General features: G+C 46.0%; 1 protein-coding gene across 1 annotated transcript; it reads left to right on the top strand.

The window, feature by feature from the left end:
* Positions 1-5,352: 5,352 nt before the first annotated feature.
* Positions 5,353-14,961, top strand: DHCR24 (24-dehydrocholesterol reductase; the record flags this gene model as incomplete). The annotated part of the gene is made up of 9 exons (XM_083867535.1): positions 5,353-5,610; positions 6,795-6,950; positions 7,401-7,506; positions 7,767-7,885; positions 7,976-8,239; positions 8,966-9,109; positions 10,028-10,225; positions 10,982-11,160; positions 12,735-14,961. The coding sequence occupies 9 exons, from the start codon at positions 5,353-5,355 to the stop codon at positions 12,886-12,888; spliced, it is 1,578 nt and encodes a 525-aa protein (XP_083723661.1). The 3' UTR covers positions 12,889-14,961.
* Positions 14,962-15,840: the final 879 nt, after the last annotated feature.

A 15,840-nucleotide genomic window follows, 5' to 3' on the forward strand; every position in this document is an offset into this window, starting at 1 on the left:
TGGCAAGTCTTCACCATCACCAAATGATTCCTGCATGTTCCCACAGCATTTGCCACTCCAAGCAAGAAGATTCCAGAGGCCAGTGATGGGAGAGGGTACCCTGCAGTCGCTCCCCACAAGCTGTGGTTCACAACTGCCTCCATGACAAAGCTCACCCTGAGCATCCTGGAAGCCACTGGCACTTGTGTCCATTTTGTCATGAGTCTGAAATGATGCATTTATTGCCTTTCAGTGGCTGCAGCTCATTTCTGATGCCCAGCACAGTCAGCATCCCCAGGATCTCACTGATAGAAGGAGACAGGGGAGCACCAGTTTCTTCACCCACTTCTCCTCCCTCTCAGGGCTGTAAAGCCAATTGATGGTTGCCATGAGCTCACTGTCCCCCACTGTTCATCCAGAGGAGCCTGACCTCCCTCAGCCTGTAGTTTGAGTGCTGGAACACCAAGTTCTTCAGTAACCAGCTCTCCACATCCACTTCCATGTCACAGCCCTTTCGTTTCTGCCACAGAGGACACTACCCTGGTGACAGTGAAGGGAGGGCTGAATTCCTTTCCCAGTCTGTTTTGACAAGTGATTCTTTTTATAAATCCCAGACAGGGTATCCTTTCAGAGGCAGTTGTAAAGCTGGATTTAATGCACATCACAGAGAATACATGAAAGCTCTGGTACATTCTGCAGTACTGAGGGGTTTTTTGGTGGCTCTGTGAACGTGCTGACCAGCAGCTGACCTTGCCTCCTGATGCAGAGCACAGCCACTGAAGGATAGGACACACTCTGCCATCATCAGTATTCCTGATTTCACTTCACATCCTGCATCTGCTTCCCCCTCCAGCGGTGATGGGCCCCACCAGGCACCTACAACAGCTCATCACCAGAGGAGTAGGGCTTTGTGACACAATTGGCATCAGAGCACATGGGATACAGCCCAGGAATCCTTGATTCCTGCAGCATCAGTTATTCCTTTTCTTGGTGAAGCACTTCCCAGTGTGAACAGGGTGGCTGCAGCCTTGAGAGGACAGAGGAAAGCAAGGAAAAAAGAGCAAAGTCACCCCAAGAACTCGGTGTGCTGGACAGGATGGACAATCCATGTGGAGAGCTTTCCCCACCACGGATGTTAAACAAGTCCTTCCACATTAGGCCCACCTACACCTAAAACAGCCTCACCAATCTAACCTTGCCTAAGCCTTCAGCTGGTGTTTCACTTCCCCTGAGAGCTATCTGGAAGTTTCTAAAGTAACTAAAAATGCATTTTCCCTTTTTGACCTATTTCCCAAGGGCCACCCCAGCTACAGCTGCTGTACCAACCCCTCTGCCCTCCTCCTCTTCAAGCCACCACACCCCTTTACTCCCTCACATGCAACATTTGTGAAACCTGAGAAATAGGTCCTGGGCAATAGATATCTCACTGATAAATACATTTTCAAAAAACCCATCTGGAAGCTGGTCAGTTGAGCAACATCAGGTAAAGACAGGGACACTGAGTTCCCCTGCAGGCTTTTCCTTCAGGGCCACTGAACATACTTTGGATTTCTCAGCAGAGGGAGCTTCTCACAAGCAGTTTGAGCACCACCTCCCTCCAACCCTCAGAAACGCTCCCGTGTCAAACAGCTCCAGCTTTGCACCAAACCAACGTGCAGGAAAACCTGGCTGGTGACTCCTAACCCTGAGTAACCTTTAGCTGGTTTGTTTATGGATTTGAGTAGGCTTGCAGCCTTTCCTAAACTCTTTATTAGTTTTCATAACTATTCCTATTAATTGCCTGTCCTTTCAACATCCTGGCACTGCTCAGCAGCAGCTCTGTGGCAGTCAGTACCAGGGCTATGAGAGTTTGCAAGAAAAAAATGGGCTTTTTTGATGCTTTTCAATGCCTTCCTTTGGTGCCACTGAAGGCCTCTTGGTATTATTCTTATGGAGGCAGAACTCTTCAGCCTACTTCTGTGTGCAGCTCAAACGCTCTGTATGTTATGACCATGCAGTGTTGCCAGCAGGATCAGGGCAGTGATTGTCCCCCTATGCTCGGTGCTGATGAAGCCACACCTCGAATCCTGGGTGCATTTCGGGGACTCTCATGACAAGAAAGACATTGAGGGGCTGAGGTGTGTTCAGAGATGGGCAGCAGAGCTGGGAAAAGGTCTGGAACACATGTCTGAGGTTGAGGGAGCTGGAGGGGGGTCAGCCTGGAGAAAAGGAGGCTCAGAGGGGACCTTCTCAGTCTCTACAAGTCCCTGAAATGAGCTCGGAGCCAGGTGGGGGTCAGGCTCCTCTCCCAGGGAACAAGGGACAGGACAAGAGGAAGCAGCCTCGAGCTGTGCCAGGGAGGTTCTGATTGCATATCAGGGACAGTTTCTTCACATGAAGGGTTATCAAACACTGGAACAGGTTGCCCAGGGCAGTGGTGGAATTATCATCCCTAGAGGGGTTTAAAAGCTGTGTGGCTGTAGCACTTGGGATAGTGTCCTTGGCCATGCTGGGAAAACAGTTGGACCTAATGATCTTAGACAGCTTTTCCAGTCTGAACAATTCTATGATTCCACAACTCTGTGTGTCCCTTTTCCCTGTCTCCTTGGACAAATAGCTGCATCTTTAATCCAAAAGCCTTTGCATGGTTACCAGAGAGCCCTGCTGGGTAAGGAACAGAGTCCTGTTCAGGGCTGGCAGGGATGAGGTGTCCCCAAAAGGATGGGGAGCTCTGGCAGGGTCAATGCCAGGCCCCTGCTCTGCTCCCAGCACAGGCATGCGTGGGGTGAGCTCCACCAGGGAGCTGATCCAGGCAGGGGAAAAAAAATAATTTAAAAATAAAATGTTTAATTCCTCAGTCAGATCATTTCTCCAACTTGTTTTACTGAGTGACAGCAGAAGCACTTGTACTGCACAGCATGCCCAGAACAGCATGAGTGGGTGGATGGGATGGCAGGAGAGGGAGGGAGGGAGGAGAGGAAGGGAAAAGGACTGCTTTTTTAAGAAGCACTAACAGCTCAAACACACTTAAAATGTTAATTTAATTGAAGAAACCAAGGATTTTAGTCCCACCAAGCTACCAAGGGAACCTTAGCTCTTCCAACCAGATTTGCAGATGATGTTTTCCTAAGCCTACATAGACTGTTGGATGATGTTTTGCTCAAATAACTAGAACAACTACAACTGAAAACCACCAGCATCTCTAATATCTATCTCCCCTTCCCTCATCCTCCTCCCATTCCTGTGTTTTCTATGCCTGGCATCAGTAGCTACAGGAGCAAATTGACTGTAATTTGAACAGTGGTTCACTCCTTTGCTTTAAAGTAGTTTCACATCACAATCTTTGGGCCCACCTACCCCCTTTTTGTTGCCTAGGGCCTTACAAAAACAAGGGCAAAACATGAAAAACATTATAAGGACTTCTAATGGTTCTTCATAAAAACAATTTCAAAATAGTATTTACACTGAAGGCATAAATATCCCCTTATGAATAAATGATGCTGCTATTCAATAAGCCCAGTGCTTGATCACATTCAGATCAGGAGTAATTATTTAGGTCCTTCAGAGAGGTTAAAATAACCTCTCTTGGGACATGGGAACCTTCTTTTGCATGAATAATTTCTATCAGCAGATGAACTGATAAATAAAAGCAGAAAACATCAATCAGCTCAGATGTAAGAAGAGCTAGTGAGCAGACTAGGCAAAAGAGCAACAAATATAATTTGGCTATAAATAAATTTAGTCTGGAAATTAGGAGACCCTTTCCAAATATGAGAGCTGTGACGTCTCTGTCTAGTCTTTCAATAAAAGCAGTGGGACGAAATCTAGAAAAGCAATGTGGTAAAATTTCCATCCCTGGAATTGTTGCAGGCCAGGTTGCACGGGGACCTGATCAAACTGTTCTAATGGAAGATGGCTCTGCCCATGGCCAAAGGCTTGAGACTAGGTGATCTTTAAAGTACTTCCAACCCAAACCATTCTGTGAATGATTCCATGAAATCATGAAGTAGGGTTCAAAACAAAGCCTTCCATTTGTCTGCAGACAGCTGAAAGGTGTGGCTGGCCTGCCACAGCTGAGCCTTGATCCCTCCCTGGCTGAAGTTTCCATCTCCCAGCTATCAACCACCTAAAGGACAAGGTCAGCATTTCTGCTGCTAGCAAAGAGGAGGGGTCAGCAGCTGACACTTGTGTTACATCACCAGGGCTGTGTTCTCAGGGAACACCTTGATTCCCTGTTCCTCTCTGAACTCAGCAGTGCCACGGCAAAGTCTCTGCCATTCCAGGGTCCCTGACAGCACTGGCTGTGCCAGGACCTCCTGGGGCTGTCACTGCACCTTTGTCCTCTCAAGCAGCACATCCCTTGAGGGATTTTAACTTCAAAAAACAAAGTCTCATGTTTCTCACAGACTTTATCTTCTGTCACATGGTTCCATCATGGATAGGAATTTCCTGCCAGGGTTTTAGAGAGCAAGCTGTGTTTTGGAGGGAGGTGCCCCCTTCTTTATTCTAGAAATGGAACTGCATGGCACATTGGACTTTCTGTCAGAGACACCCACACTGCCGGATTCTCTGGTGCCCACACCACCAGAGGGATGCGCAGGTGAGGGATGTGGAGGTGTTTTGCTCCAGACCCCAACCTAAAGGCGCCAGGGTGCACCCCCTGCCCGGGAGACACTGGGCACCACAGCAGCACCAAGGAACTGTCTGGGGGGTCCCCTCTGCCTCAGCCCTTGTCCTCTGCCCTGTATCCCCTCAGCCCTTGTCTCAGGACCAGCGCCCGGCCCTGCCCGGGGTTCTGACCCGGCTCCTCCAGCCCTGCCTGGGGATCTGAGCCTGTCTGGTCCCCATTCCCGGCCCTGCCTGGGGATCTGAGCCCGTCCCGGTCCCCATTCCCGGCCCTGCCCGGGGGTTCTGAGCCTGTCCTGGTCCCCATTCCTGGCCCTGCCCGGGGCTCTGACCCTGTCCAGTCCCCATTCCTGGCCCTGCCCGGGGCTCTGACCCTGTCCAGTCCCCATTCCCGGCCCTGCCCGGGGCTCTGACCCTGTCCCGGTCCCCATTCCCGGCCCTGCCCGGGGGTCTCAGCCCTGTCCCGATCCCCATTCCCGGCCCTGCCCGGGGGTCCCAGCCCCGTCCCCGCTGTCCCCAGGCGGTGACACCCCCGCCTCAGGGGGGGCCCCCGTGTCCGCGGCGATGAGGGGGAGCGGGGGGCCGGCCGCGCGCAGCCAATCGGCGCCCTCAGCGCCTGGTCCGATCTCCGCGGAGCTCTCCGATTGGCCGCCTCCCTCCCCTCTCCTCACGCCTCGGCCAATGGGGGCGGAGGGGCGTGGCCCGGGCGGCGAGCGCGCGAGCGGCGGGCGCGGCATGGCGGGGTCCCCATAAGGGAGCGCGGCCGTGATGGAGCGCGAGCGGGCGGTGGGCGTCATGTCGGCGCTGTGGTCTGTGGGCGCGGGGCTGCTGCTCCTGCTGCTCTGGGTGCGCCACCGCGGCCTGGAGGCCGTGCTGGTGCACCACCGATGGGTCTTCGTCTGCTTCTTCCTCATGCCGCTCTCCATCCTCTTCGACATCTACTACCATCTGCGCGCATGGGCCGTGTGGCGCCTCCACAGCGCCCCGCGGCAGCACGCCCAGCGCGTCCGGCACATCCAGGAGCAGGTGAGGCTTGACAGGACCGCGGGACCCCCGGGAGGGGGGTTAGCACGGCTTTGTGAGGGCACGGCGTGTCCATGTCCCGCTCTCTGTCACCATCCCCTCATCCCCTCATACACACACACACACACACACACACACACCCTCCCGCCATTCCGCTCTGAGGGCAAAGTCCGGCTGGAGCGGGGGAAAGCAAAGGAATGAACGCCAGAGGGGCTTTCAGCCTCCTGCAGGGTTCTTATCCCGCTGAAACTCCTGTGGAAGTCCCTGCCCGGGGCCGCTGGCGCTGCGGTTTCCTCAGGGATGTGCTGTGAGCCGGGCTGGGCTCAGGGACACACGTGTGTGCAGTATGGAACATCAATCTCTGAACGACAGGCCCAGAACCGTGTTGGGATTCCACACACGTCCTGCTGCTCAGCACCCCCAGATCCATGAGACGCTTCTGGGTGGAGGAAAAGTTTTATTTCCTCCACCCAGAAATGCAGATGTCTGTAGTGATGGTTCTGTGCTCCCTGATGTTGGTGGTAAATTCTGTCACGTCCGCTCCTGTTTCCTGCCCTGTCGGTCACGCCGCGGATACAGATGGGTGTTAATGTGTTATTCTCAGAGGGATTGGGGTTGTTGGTTGAGGGTTTTTTGGGTTTTTTTTTTTGCCAGATGTAGTAGCAGCTCAGCTTTGGAGAAAATGCAATTGTTTGGTCTCTGGGTGTTGACCACTGTGGCTTTGCAGAATTCGTGGCACATATCTATGGCTTACACATTTTCCTTTTCAACTTTTTGTAGAATCCTAGGAGGTTTTGGGTTGGAAGGGACCCTTAAAAATCATCTTATTCCAATCCCACCCTGCCGTGGGCAGGGATATCTTCCACTAGACCAGGTTGCTTCCACTAGAACAGGTTTTCTCTTTTTGCCTGGTCATTTTCAGGCTCAGGCCACTTTTTGTGTGTTTTAGATTAGAGCTAAGATTATATCAGTGATAATGCCTCCCTTAGAGGAGTGGTTTTTAAACTCTCTGTTAGTGCCTTGTTTGCTTTCTGAATCCCTCCCCCAAAAGAAAACCCCAGAGCTACAGGATATTAGTCATGTGTCTTCTACATAACTAAACCACTCTGGTATTTTATTTACAAGTTCAGAGATCTGCAAAGGGACTTCCAAAGCATCCCAGCTCTGACAGCTGTTGGCTCTTGCAGGTCAGGGAATGGAAGAAGGAAGGCAGCAAGAGGTACATGTGCACAGGCCGGCCGGGCTGGCTGACCGTGTCTCTCCGTGTTGGAAAATACAAGAAGACTCACAAGAACATCATGATCAATTTAATGGACGTTCTGGAAGTCGACAGCGAAAGAAAGGTAACAGATTCCATCACAAAGCGTTCACTGTAATGGGTTTTATAGTTGTCTTGACAATACTCAGAGTTGAAGGGATGAGAACTCACAAAAAGCAAAATTTTGTAGCAGACCTATCAAATTTCAAGGGTTTGCAGTGTGTGCTTGGATCGTTCTATCTGAAGAACTCAGCATATGGACTTGCTTGGCTTTTATGTGCTGAAGCCTAAAAGACCAGATTGATTTATGGGTTTGGGCACTGAGCAACAAGATGTTGAGGCAGAGGAGGAATCACTAAACAGTTCCCACTATTTTTAGTAGCTCTCTCTTAGGAAAGTGAGTCTCTGAGTTCTGATAACAGATGGGAGTGTATCCGGTTAGCCATGTTTTGTCATCATTAATGCTGAACTCTTAATTTATGTTTGCTGAGATCTTGGGAGTGGGTTTGTTTTTTGGTTTTTTTTTGCTTTTTAGGTTGTTCGTGTGGAGCCTTTGGTGACCATGGGCCAGCTGACTGCACACCTGAACCCCATGGGCTGGACTATCCCTGTGGTACCAGAGCTTGATGATCTCACAGTAGGTAAGGGTTACTCATCAAGAGACTCACTGATTCTGCTGTACTTTCATTAGGCTATTTTTATGCAGTAAAACATTGCATTGTTTTAAAGGTTCTGGAAATAACTCTGTTGAACCTTATGTTCTTTGTGATATTTATGTTATAAGCACTTCCTTTTTTTAAAAAAAAGTAGTCTTAAAAGGGCTTATAAAGTTGGGGTTTGCTGTCATCACCCACATTTTGGAGTGTGTTTCACTTAATTTGTTGTGTGCTCTCTTGATAAGGTGGCCTGATCATGGGAACTGGCATTGAGTCTTCATCCCATATCTATGGACTTTTTCAGCACACCTGTGTGGCCTATGAGCTCGTTCTTGCTGATGGAAGCCTTGTGAGATGTTCACCAGTAAGACAAAATGTTACTTTGCTATCATTTACAATGTCATTGACAGTTATTGGTTTGGATATATGATTTAGTATGACATACTTTTTGCAGACTGAAAACTCAGACCTATTTTATGCAGTGCCTTGGTCTTGTGGTACTCTGGGTTTCCTGGTTGCAGCAGAAATAAAAATGATTCCTGCCAAGAAATATGTCAAAATACATTACCAGCCAGTGAGAGGACTGCAGAAGATTTGTGAGAAGTTCACTGAAGAGTCTAAGAAAAAGGAGAATAGTTTTGTGGAAGGACTTATGTATTCCTTGGATGAAGCAGTCATCATGACAGGAGTCTTGACTGATGAAGCTGAGCAAAGCAAGGTAACTAAAGACTCACAGTGAAAAAAATACTCCCAAAGTGTAATTGAAGCTAGGATAAAACCATTATAAAATTGGAAGAATCTCTTAACATAGGATTAAAATTTGGATCAGTCCATCAGAATATTTTGAAGTATAACCTTTTCCTACTATAACAGAGTCTGTTCTGTAAATATTTCATTGATGAGAAATGACCCACAGATTTCATTGTTCTAGCAAATAATTCAGTCTACAGCCTCTTCACTGCAGTACCTGAGGAGGAAGAGAAGGATCTTTTCTCATAGACTGAACAATGCTGCATTGAACTGCAGTTATTCAGAGTAACTCTTTTCCCAGCAAACTTTTAATTCTGCTAATATTTATAAAAACACATCAGGGGCATGCACAGGAGGGTCGTGCTAAGTGTTCATGCAACCTTCCACCTGGATGTTTCCTCTCTGCCATGTGAGATTTTGAATTAATGATGGGTTTAGAGATTGGCATTTTAGGAATTCAGTTCTGTCACATTCATGGGCTCTTGAATAGCTTGTCAGTAGCAAACCTTACTTAAACCTTAATGGCAAGAAAGGTAAGAAGGAGCCTTGCAGGTGATGAAGACTCCCTACATGTCTTGTGACAGTTTTATCCAGAGGATGTATCACAGATTCCTCCCAGGAAAGGAATTTGGGGACAAATTCTGTTGTCTAGCAAGGTGTGACTGTTATCTAATGAATGCATGTTTCCTTTTAGGTAAACAGAATTGGCAACTACTACAAGCCATGGTTCTTTAAGCATGTGGAGAAGTATTTGAAGGCTGACAGGACTGGAGTAGAATACATTCCTTCCAGACATTATTACCACAGACATACTCGCAGCATCTTCTGGGAGCTCCAAGTAAGACCAGTTCCAAAATTCAGATATATCTGCAGGAATATAGTGTAGGTACAATGTACCTTCTTCACCTTGGCAGCAACTTCTGTCTTTCATGGCACGAAGAAAAAAAAAAAGGCAAAATTTATGTCAAATTTACAAGTTCTGCATTTGGGTACAGCAAATCCAAAGACACTTCTTCACATATAAGGTGTTGTATCAAAAACTCCTAATTTTTGGTTTAGTGCTTTTCTGAATTTAGACCTTAAACATGTATTTCAGCATTCAATTTTTGTATCTACTGAATGATTTTTCAAATTCAGATGATGGAAAAAGCATGAATGTGAAATTGTGGCTGAAAAACTGCCCCACCTAAAGTAATTATGTAGTCATGTTATTACTTAGAGTTTCATAAATGTGTTTATTGTTGTACTTACATAAAACTTTATTTGACGTTGTGAAATATTCCGTTACTTAATTTTGGATCTCTGGAGTGAGGTACCACATCCTTTCAGCTCCTGCAGAAGGTAAACAGGAGTTAGCTGTGAAGGTGGTAATTAAAATTTTACAGCTTTAAAATGTTTTTGAGAAATTTGGCTATTCTTGCAAAACTTCTGTGATTAGTTCCTTGTGCACTCCTCCCTTGGCTGTTGCAAGATAATAGCCTGTTGCTCTCTGGACTTTATTATCTGAAATTATTTGGGGCTGGGTATGTTGTGATTCATACAACTGAAAATCAGTGGTAACAGTGGAGGCTTGGGGCAAGGCTCTGTAGCCAAGTGCAGTCCAGGCCCCTCTAATTTGCTAATCTGTATTGTAGTACATCAGCAATTAGATTTATTGAAAATCTGGCCTAATACTGCCCTGAAGACTCTGAAGTGTTCTTTTGGTCCACTTACACATTCTTCAGTCAAACTCTCTTTTTTTCCTTCCTCTCTGAAGGACATCATTCCTTTTGGCAACAACCCTGTGTTCCGTTACCTATTTGGCTGGATGGTCCCCCCAAAAATCTCTCTGTTAAAGCTCACCCAAGGAGAAGCCATCAGGAAGCTGTATGAGCAGCACCACGTTGTGCAGGACATGTTGGTGCCAATGAAGAGCCTTGAAAAATCCATCCAGACCTTCCACGTCGACCTTAATGTAAGAACACATCTCCTTAGAACTCAGCAAATCCTGGGGTTGTTTGTGATAAGAACTGTGACTGTTGATCTTAAGACATAATATCCTGCTTGTGCAAGAGGTCACTGTAGTGTCCTGGGGAGTGCTGTGCTTTGTGAGTCCATGATGCAAGGCTGCAGCAGAAATAAACACAGCTTTCTGTAAAAGAGAAGAATTAAATAAAAGATTCGAGCTTTGGTAGAAGCCAACATTTCTAAAAGGTTTTTATCACTTACTAAAACTTGAACTGATTTTCACCTAAAACGGTTGATGGTCTCAGTAAACAACAACTGTGGAGCTTCATTTCCCTTTCTTGCTTTTATTTCTGAATTTATTTTAGTTAGTGTAGAATTTCAGTTTTGATAATTTCAATTGTGGACTGACCTGGAAAAGAAAACAGTTAATTCTCTTTTTGCTCGAATGTTTATTCAGTTGTTGCTTTGAGATCAGGTGTGGTTTGTTTGTGAGTGTTTTGGTTTTTTTTTTTTTAATTTCAAATATTTAAGGGGAGGAGATGTAATTCCAGGAGGACATTTTCAATCCATTTGTGTTATGGTCATTAGAAAGTCCAGCTAAAAACAACACTAGCACAGCTGGGAAGGAAGAGCTGAAAGCAAGAGTTTCAGTCTGAGACTGGGAGGAAGTTCCCTTAATTCTTCATTTTGCCACAGTTATTAAAGAGCTTAAAGGATGATTTTGTTAAAAAATAACTGATAAAGTGTTTTCCTGCCCCTGCAGGTGTACCCTATTTGGTTATGTCCTTTCATATTGCCCAACAATCCTGGTATGGTCCATCCCAAAGGAAATGAAGCTGAACTCTACGTGGATATAGGAGCTTATGGAGAGCCCAAAAGCAAACAGTTTGAAGCCAGGGCTTCAATGAGGCAAATGGAAAAGTTTGTAAGAAGTGTGCATGGGTAAGGACCCCACTCCTCAGAATAGTGATAATGTCATATAATTCACACCCATGTGGTTTAATTGCAGTTATTTATCCCACTGAACTTTAATATTTCATATGGCATTAATTTAACCACCACAATAATTGAAAACTAATTTAAATTTCTAATTTTGGTGACTTTTTAAATATGATTTCACTTTATTATTTGATTGCAAAACCAACCAAACAGAAGGACACACTGGCTGAAGTTCTTGCGGCGTTATTGGGAGCTGGGTGACGTCACCTTTCAGCTCCAGGCTGCTCTGGCAGTAGAGTCTGCTGCTACAAAATACATCCTTGAATACATCATTCAGGAATCCCAAAAGTTTGGACAGCTTCCCTGCCTGCCCTTGGGGCTGCTCTCCCTGCAGTCCTTGCAGCATCGTGGAGCAGCTCTGCCCCGTCCTTGCAACCAGGATGTCCTTGCCCGGGGGCCAGCCTTGGCTGTCCCTGCAGTCAGTCCCTGTGCTGGTGACATTCTTTCCTCCCTCAAAACTTGTGCTCCAGAGCTTCCTTTTCCCTGCCTTGGGTTCTTATTACACAGGACCACAGTGGGCGTGAGGCATGTGCCCACCATCTGTCACACACTCGAGCCAGCCTAATTTGCTGGAGTGGTGTCAGTGGAGAGGCAGCCACAGGCTGGTTTCTCAGGAACAAAAAGCAACTCCACGGTATTTTTACACCATCAGTATAATTTATCCCCATTTCTATTTTGACCTACTTCTCAGTGTAACAGTGATCATGTCCCATGTGGCTGAGCAGTAATGGCAAGGCTGCTTCGAGATGATTTGGGGACTGCAAATGACTTTGAGCCGCAAGAAGTGATTTGCCAGAGAACAAAGCAACCCAAAGTTAATTTTAAGCTTTTTTTTTTTCATTAACTTGAAATTAAGCTTTTAATTTAAAGCTCTTTACTGACAAAGTTTGGTCTGCTTTCTACCTGTCCCTGGGAAATGAACAATGGATAAATGCTTAATCTTCCAGTTTTGTAATCACACAGAATAATAGAGCCTCTGTGTTAGGTTGTGTTTTGCTGCTGTACCCTGATGATAGCTGCAGCTTGGAGAGCACAGTATGGAAGTGAGGAAGAGTCCTCAGCTGAAGAAGGATTATATTTGTAAATGGACCTTTGTTGCACCATGCTTTGTTTACACTATGAATTTATCTTCTTGGCCTGGTCTCATTTGGTGGCGTCTTGCCTTCCTAGTTCTATTCTCAGTGTCCAGAGAAATGAAAAAGTCAAAGGATGTATTGTTGCATCTGTCTTGAATGGATATTGTAATGCAGGCAAATATGACTGTACCTACATGGATCCCAAGAAAATAGGCAGGGAAAAAAAATATTAAATCCACAAAACATAATTGGCTAAGTGTCCCAGCATAATCCATGTGAGCTGTTGTATTTGCTTCTTTTTAAAAGCATTGTTGATGGTTTTGCTAAGTATTTGCTATTCATAGCTTGCACTGATTTTTTTTTTTTTTTTAATATTCTATATCAAATCTTGTGGCTCAATTAATACTGAGTCTCTGTCTCTTCTTTTTCCCTTCTCTCCAGTTTCCAGATGCTGTATGCAGATTGTTACATGACTCGTGAGGAGTTCTGGGATATGTTTGATGGCTCGTTGTACCATAAGCTGAGGGAGGAGATGAATTGCAAGGATGCCTTTCCAGAAGTGTATGACAAAATCTGCAAAGCTGCAAGGCACTGAGCCTGGCTGAGCTCACCAAGCAATCAGGGAAAGAGGAATTTACCTATAGCTAGTCAGTATATCCTTTAAAAAAAAAAAAAAAGCTTTATTGCTCTCCAAATAAGCTCATTCTTATTGATGTTTAAAGGTATGAATTCCTGCTTTACACATTTATGTTTAGTATTTCTTCGTATGTTTTAAAACCAGTTTTCCAAACTCAGAGTGATTGTTTTTAAGAAATCTGAAGTGCTAGCCTTTGTATCTAATGTAGTGACATAGGTGAGTTCACCTATTTCCAAGCAGAAGAAAAAATAATGGGAATGGATGAAGACACTGGAGTTACACCAGCTGTACCATAGCTATATTTAACATGACTTCTGAAAAAACAGGAGGGAGGGCTCAGAAATAGGTGCCAAAGCTGAACACACTGTCTAATTAATCATGATGTTAAAAACATTTGCCTCCAGTCAGTATCCTGTAGAGCAGCTCTGCAGCGGCTCATCCACGCTCCATCATCCTCCAGCTGTGTGATGGTGGTGCTGGGCTGCTCACGTTGTCCTGCATGGCAGCTGAGCTCCCCAGGCGTGGCTTCTGCTGGAAAACTGAGCATTGAGGTGTGAAGAAGATGCTTTTTACTTGTGCCTATCAGATTTGTACTGATTTTGATTATGAAGTGCGAATGGATGTAAGTTTTTAGGTGTTTTGTAGTTGGCCGACAGTGCATTGGTTGTTTTTTGTTTTTTTTTTTTGCCCCAAAGTATCAATGTTCTGGCTTTGTAGACCACTGAAAAAAAAATGCTGCTATTTCATATAGCCAAATTTTAATTTCTTTGTGGGTCAGTTTATTTGGGTTTCTTTTGGGTTTGTGTTTTTTGGGGTTTTTTTTGGTTGTGGCTTAATTTTAGTGCCTTATAAGTACTCAGTTGGAGGAAGATATGGCTTATCTCAGACTGTTCTGTCCTGGTCTTTAGGAGAAGGAAGTCAAGGCTGTGTTTACAGGAGGTTTGTTAGAGCAAATGGCTGTGGATAAGAACTCTTGATGTGAACTCTTGATACACACAGGCTTCGGTTCTGACTTGAGTGACATTTTTGCTTTTCATTTTAGCTGGGTTAGGTTGATAGGCTTTGTAAAAGGACTGTTTCAGTCACCTGGAGAGGAAATAACAGCAAGTACTGTTAGTTCCCTCTTCTGCTGCTCGCAGGTGAAAATGGCACAGTCGTGGACTTGATACAATTGAGTGTAGAAGTGTGGAAATGTTTTGACCCTGTAGCCAGAATCAGGGTTCCAAACCAAGCCTGTGTCTTGTCCAAGCAGTACTGAGAATTGTTACTTGAAACCTTACTGAGCCTTGGGAGAAGAAAGTAATTTTCTTGAGGCTTGTGTAGGGGCTAAAATGGAGAACTTCTCAAACAGTTACCAGTGGGAGGTGTAATTTTATTATGCGTGCTAAACCAATGATTTTATTTATTGATAGATGGATGTTTAAGGTCCAGATGAAACCAATGATAAAGCAGTGGCAGGAATAAGCTTGGGCTGTAACTCAGCGATGCACACTGTGTGCAAGTAAGGTACCCCCTGAAATCCTGTGCAGGGGGCAGCATTCCATGGGGAGACACAGCCAGTGCAGAGTGTCCTCAGTGCTGCCCGGGCCGTGGAGCTGTGTCAGTGATCCAGGAGTGCCTGCCACACCTCCTGGCTGCACCAGGGGTACACAGGAAGGCAAGTGTTGATTCTCAGGGTGTGACCTGCCTTCCTGCCCCCACGAGGGAATTGTCCCTGGGGTGAAGCTATGATTTAGCCCAGAGTGCTTGTATGATAGTCTGCACAGAGCAAGAATGGTTTGGTTAGCTTTGAAAGGGCAATGTTGAAACAGCTAGAGGATATGCAAATACTTCTACTTAGGCTGTGTTTCACTTATGTGCTGATGATCTTTAGGTATGCACTGTGTTTGTTTTTTCACTCCTTAATTTATTGGCAAACTTTCTATGCCGTGATTGGGTACTGCACTGTATCAGTCACACACATCATTGCTGTTGCTCTTGGTTTTTGGTTGTATGGGCTGTTGGAAATAAAGCTCTGGCCGGCGTACTGTTCCCAGGGGTGTCTTTTTAATGAGTGATTGCTTGCTTTTCAACAGCTGTTTATCATTTTCTCTCATGCTCCTTGTGTCGTTCCACATGGCCAGCGATTACTGAGAGAAGTCTGGGTAAGAGACCCAAGGCATTGGGAGGGAGGTGGTGGGAGGTGATGTTTGTAGGAATGTCTTTGAAGTCTGGAGCCTTCGCTTATCTGTGCCCCAAGACACACCTGCAATAAAAGAAACACCTCCTAGCTGAGCCTTTAACTCTTCAGTTATTCCCCACTAGCTCCACACAGCTTCATGATGGCAGTTGTCCCAATCTTTTACACACAGACACACCACTTCATTCTTTCCCTGTGACATTTATCCAAGGAGGACAAACTCCCATTTTGCATTTAAGTGCTACCCATTGACAATGGGTAGTTACTTCATTCTTCACATTTCTTGCTAATAAATCTAATCCCTGTCTTGAATGAGCAGCCAAAAGTGAGAGCAAAGACTCGGTGCACTCTCCAGCCTGAGGAGTTTCACACCCAACTCTTCTGTCTCCTTGATAAATATCTTCATGGCAGCTCTGTAGGCGCAGTGGAAGGTGTTCCTGCCCCTCCCTCATACACTTTCTCCCAGGGTGTACACTGCTCTTTTCCCAGGAAGAAAAGCCAGGCTGCCAAGTGCCTCAGCCCTGCTGAAGCTGCAGTTCAGGTGCCAAAGCCCTTCCTTGCTTTAATCACACTCTGTGTTGGCCTTGGCTTAGGCTGCATTTCACAACTCTCTATTGTTGCCCCAGCAGCATTTCTGTACCCTCCCTCACCCACATCACTGCTCGGGAATTTCCCTTCAGAGACCTCCTCCTTCAGAACAATAGCCAGGATTTCCTTAAATCTCTGCAGTT

Source organism: Zosterops lateralis (assembly GCF_965231275.1).
Source record: "Zosterops lateralis genome assembly, chromosome: 9".
Taxonomy (NCBI): Eukaryota; Metazoa; Chordata; class Aves; order Passeriformes; family Zosteropidae; genus Zosterops; species Zosterops lateralis.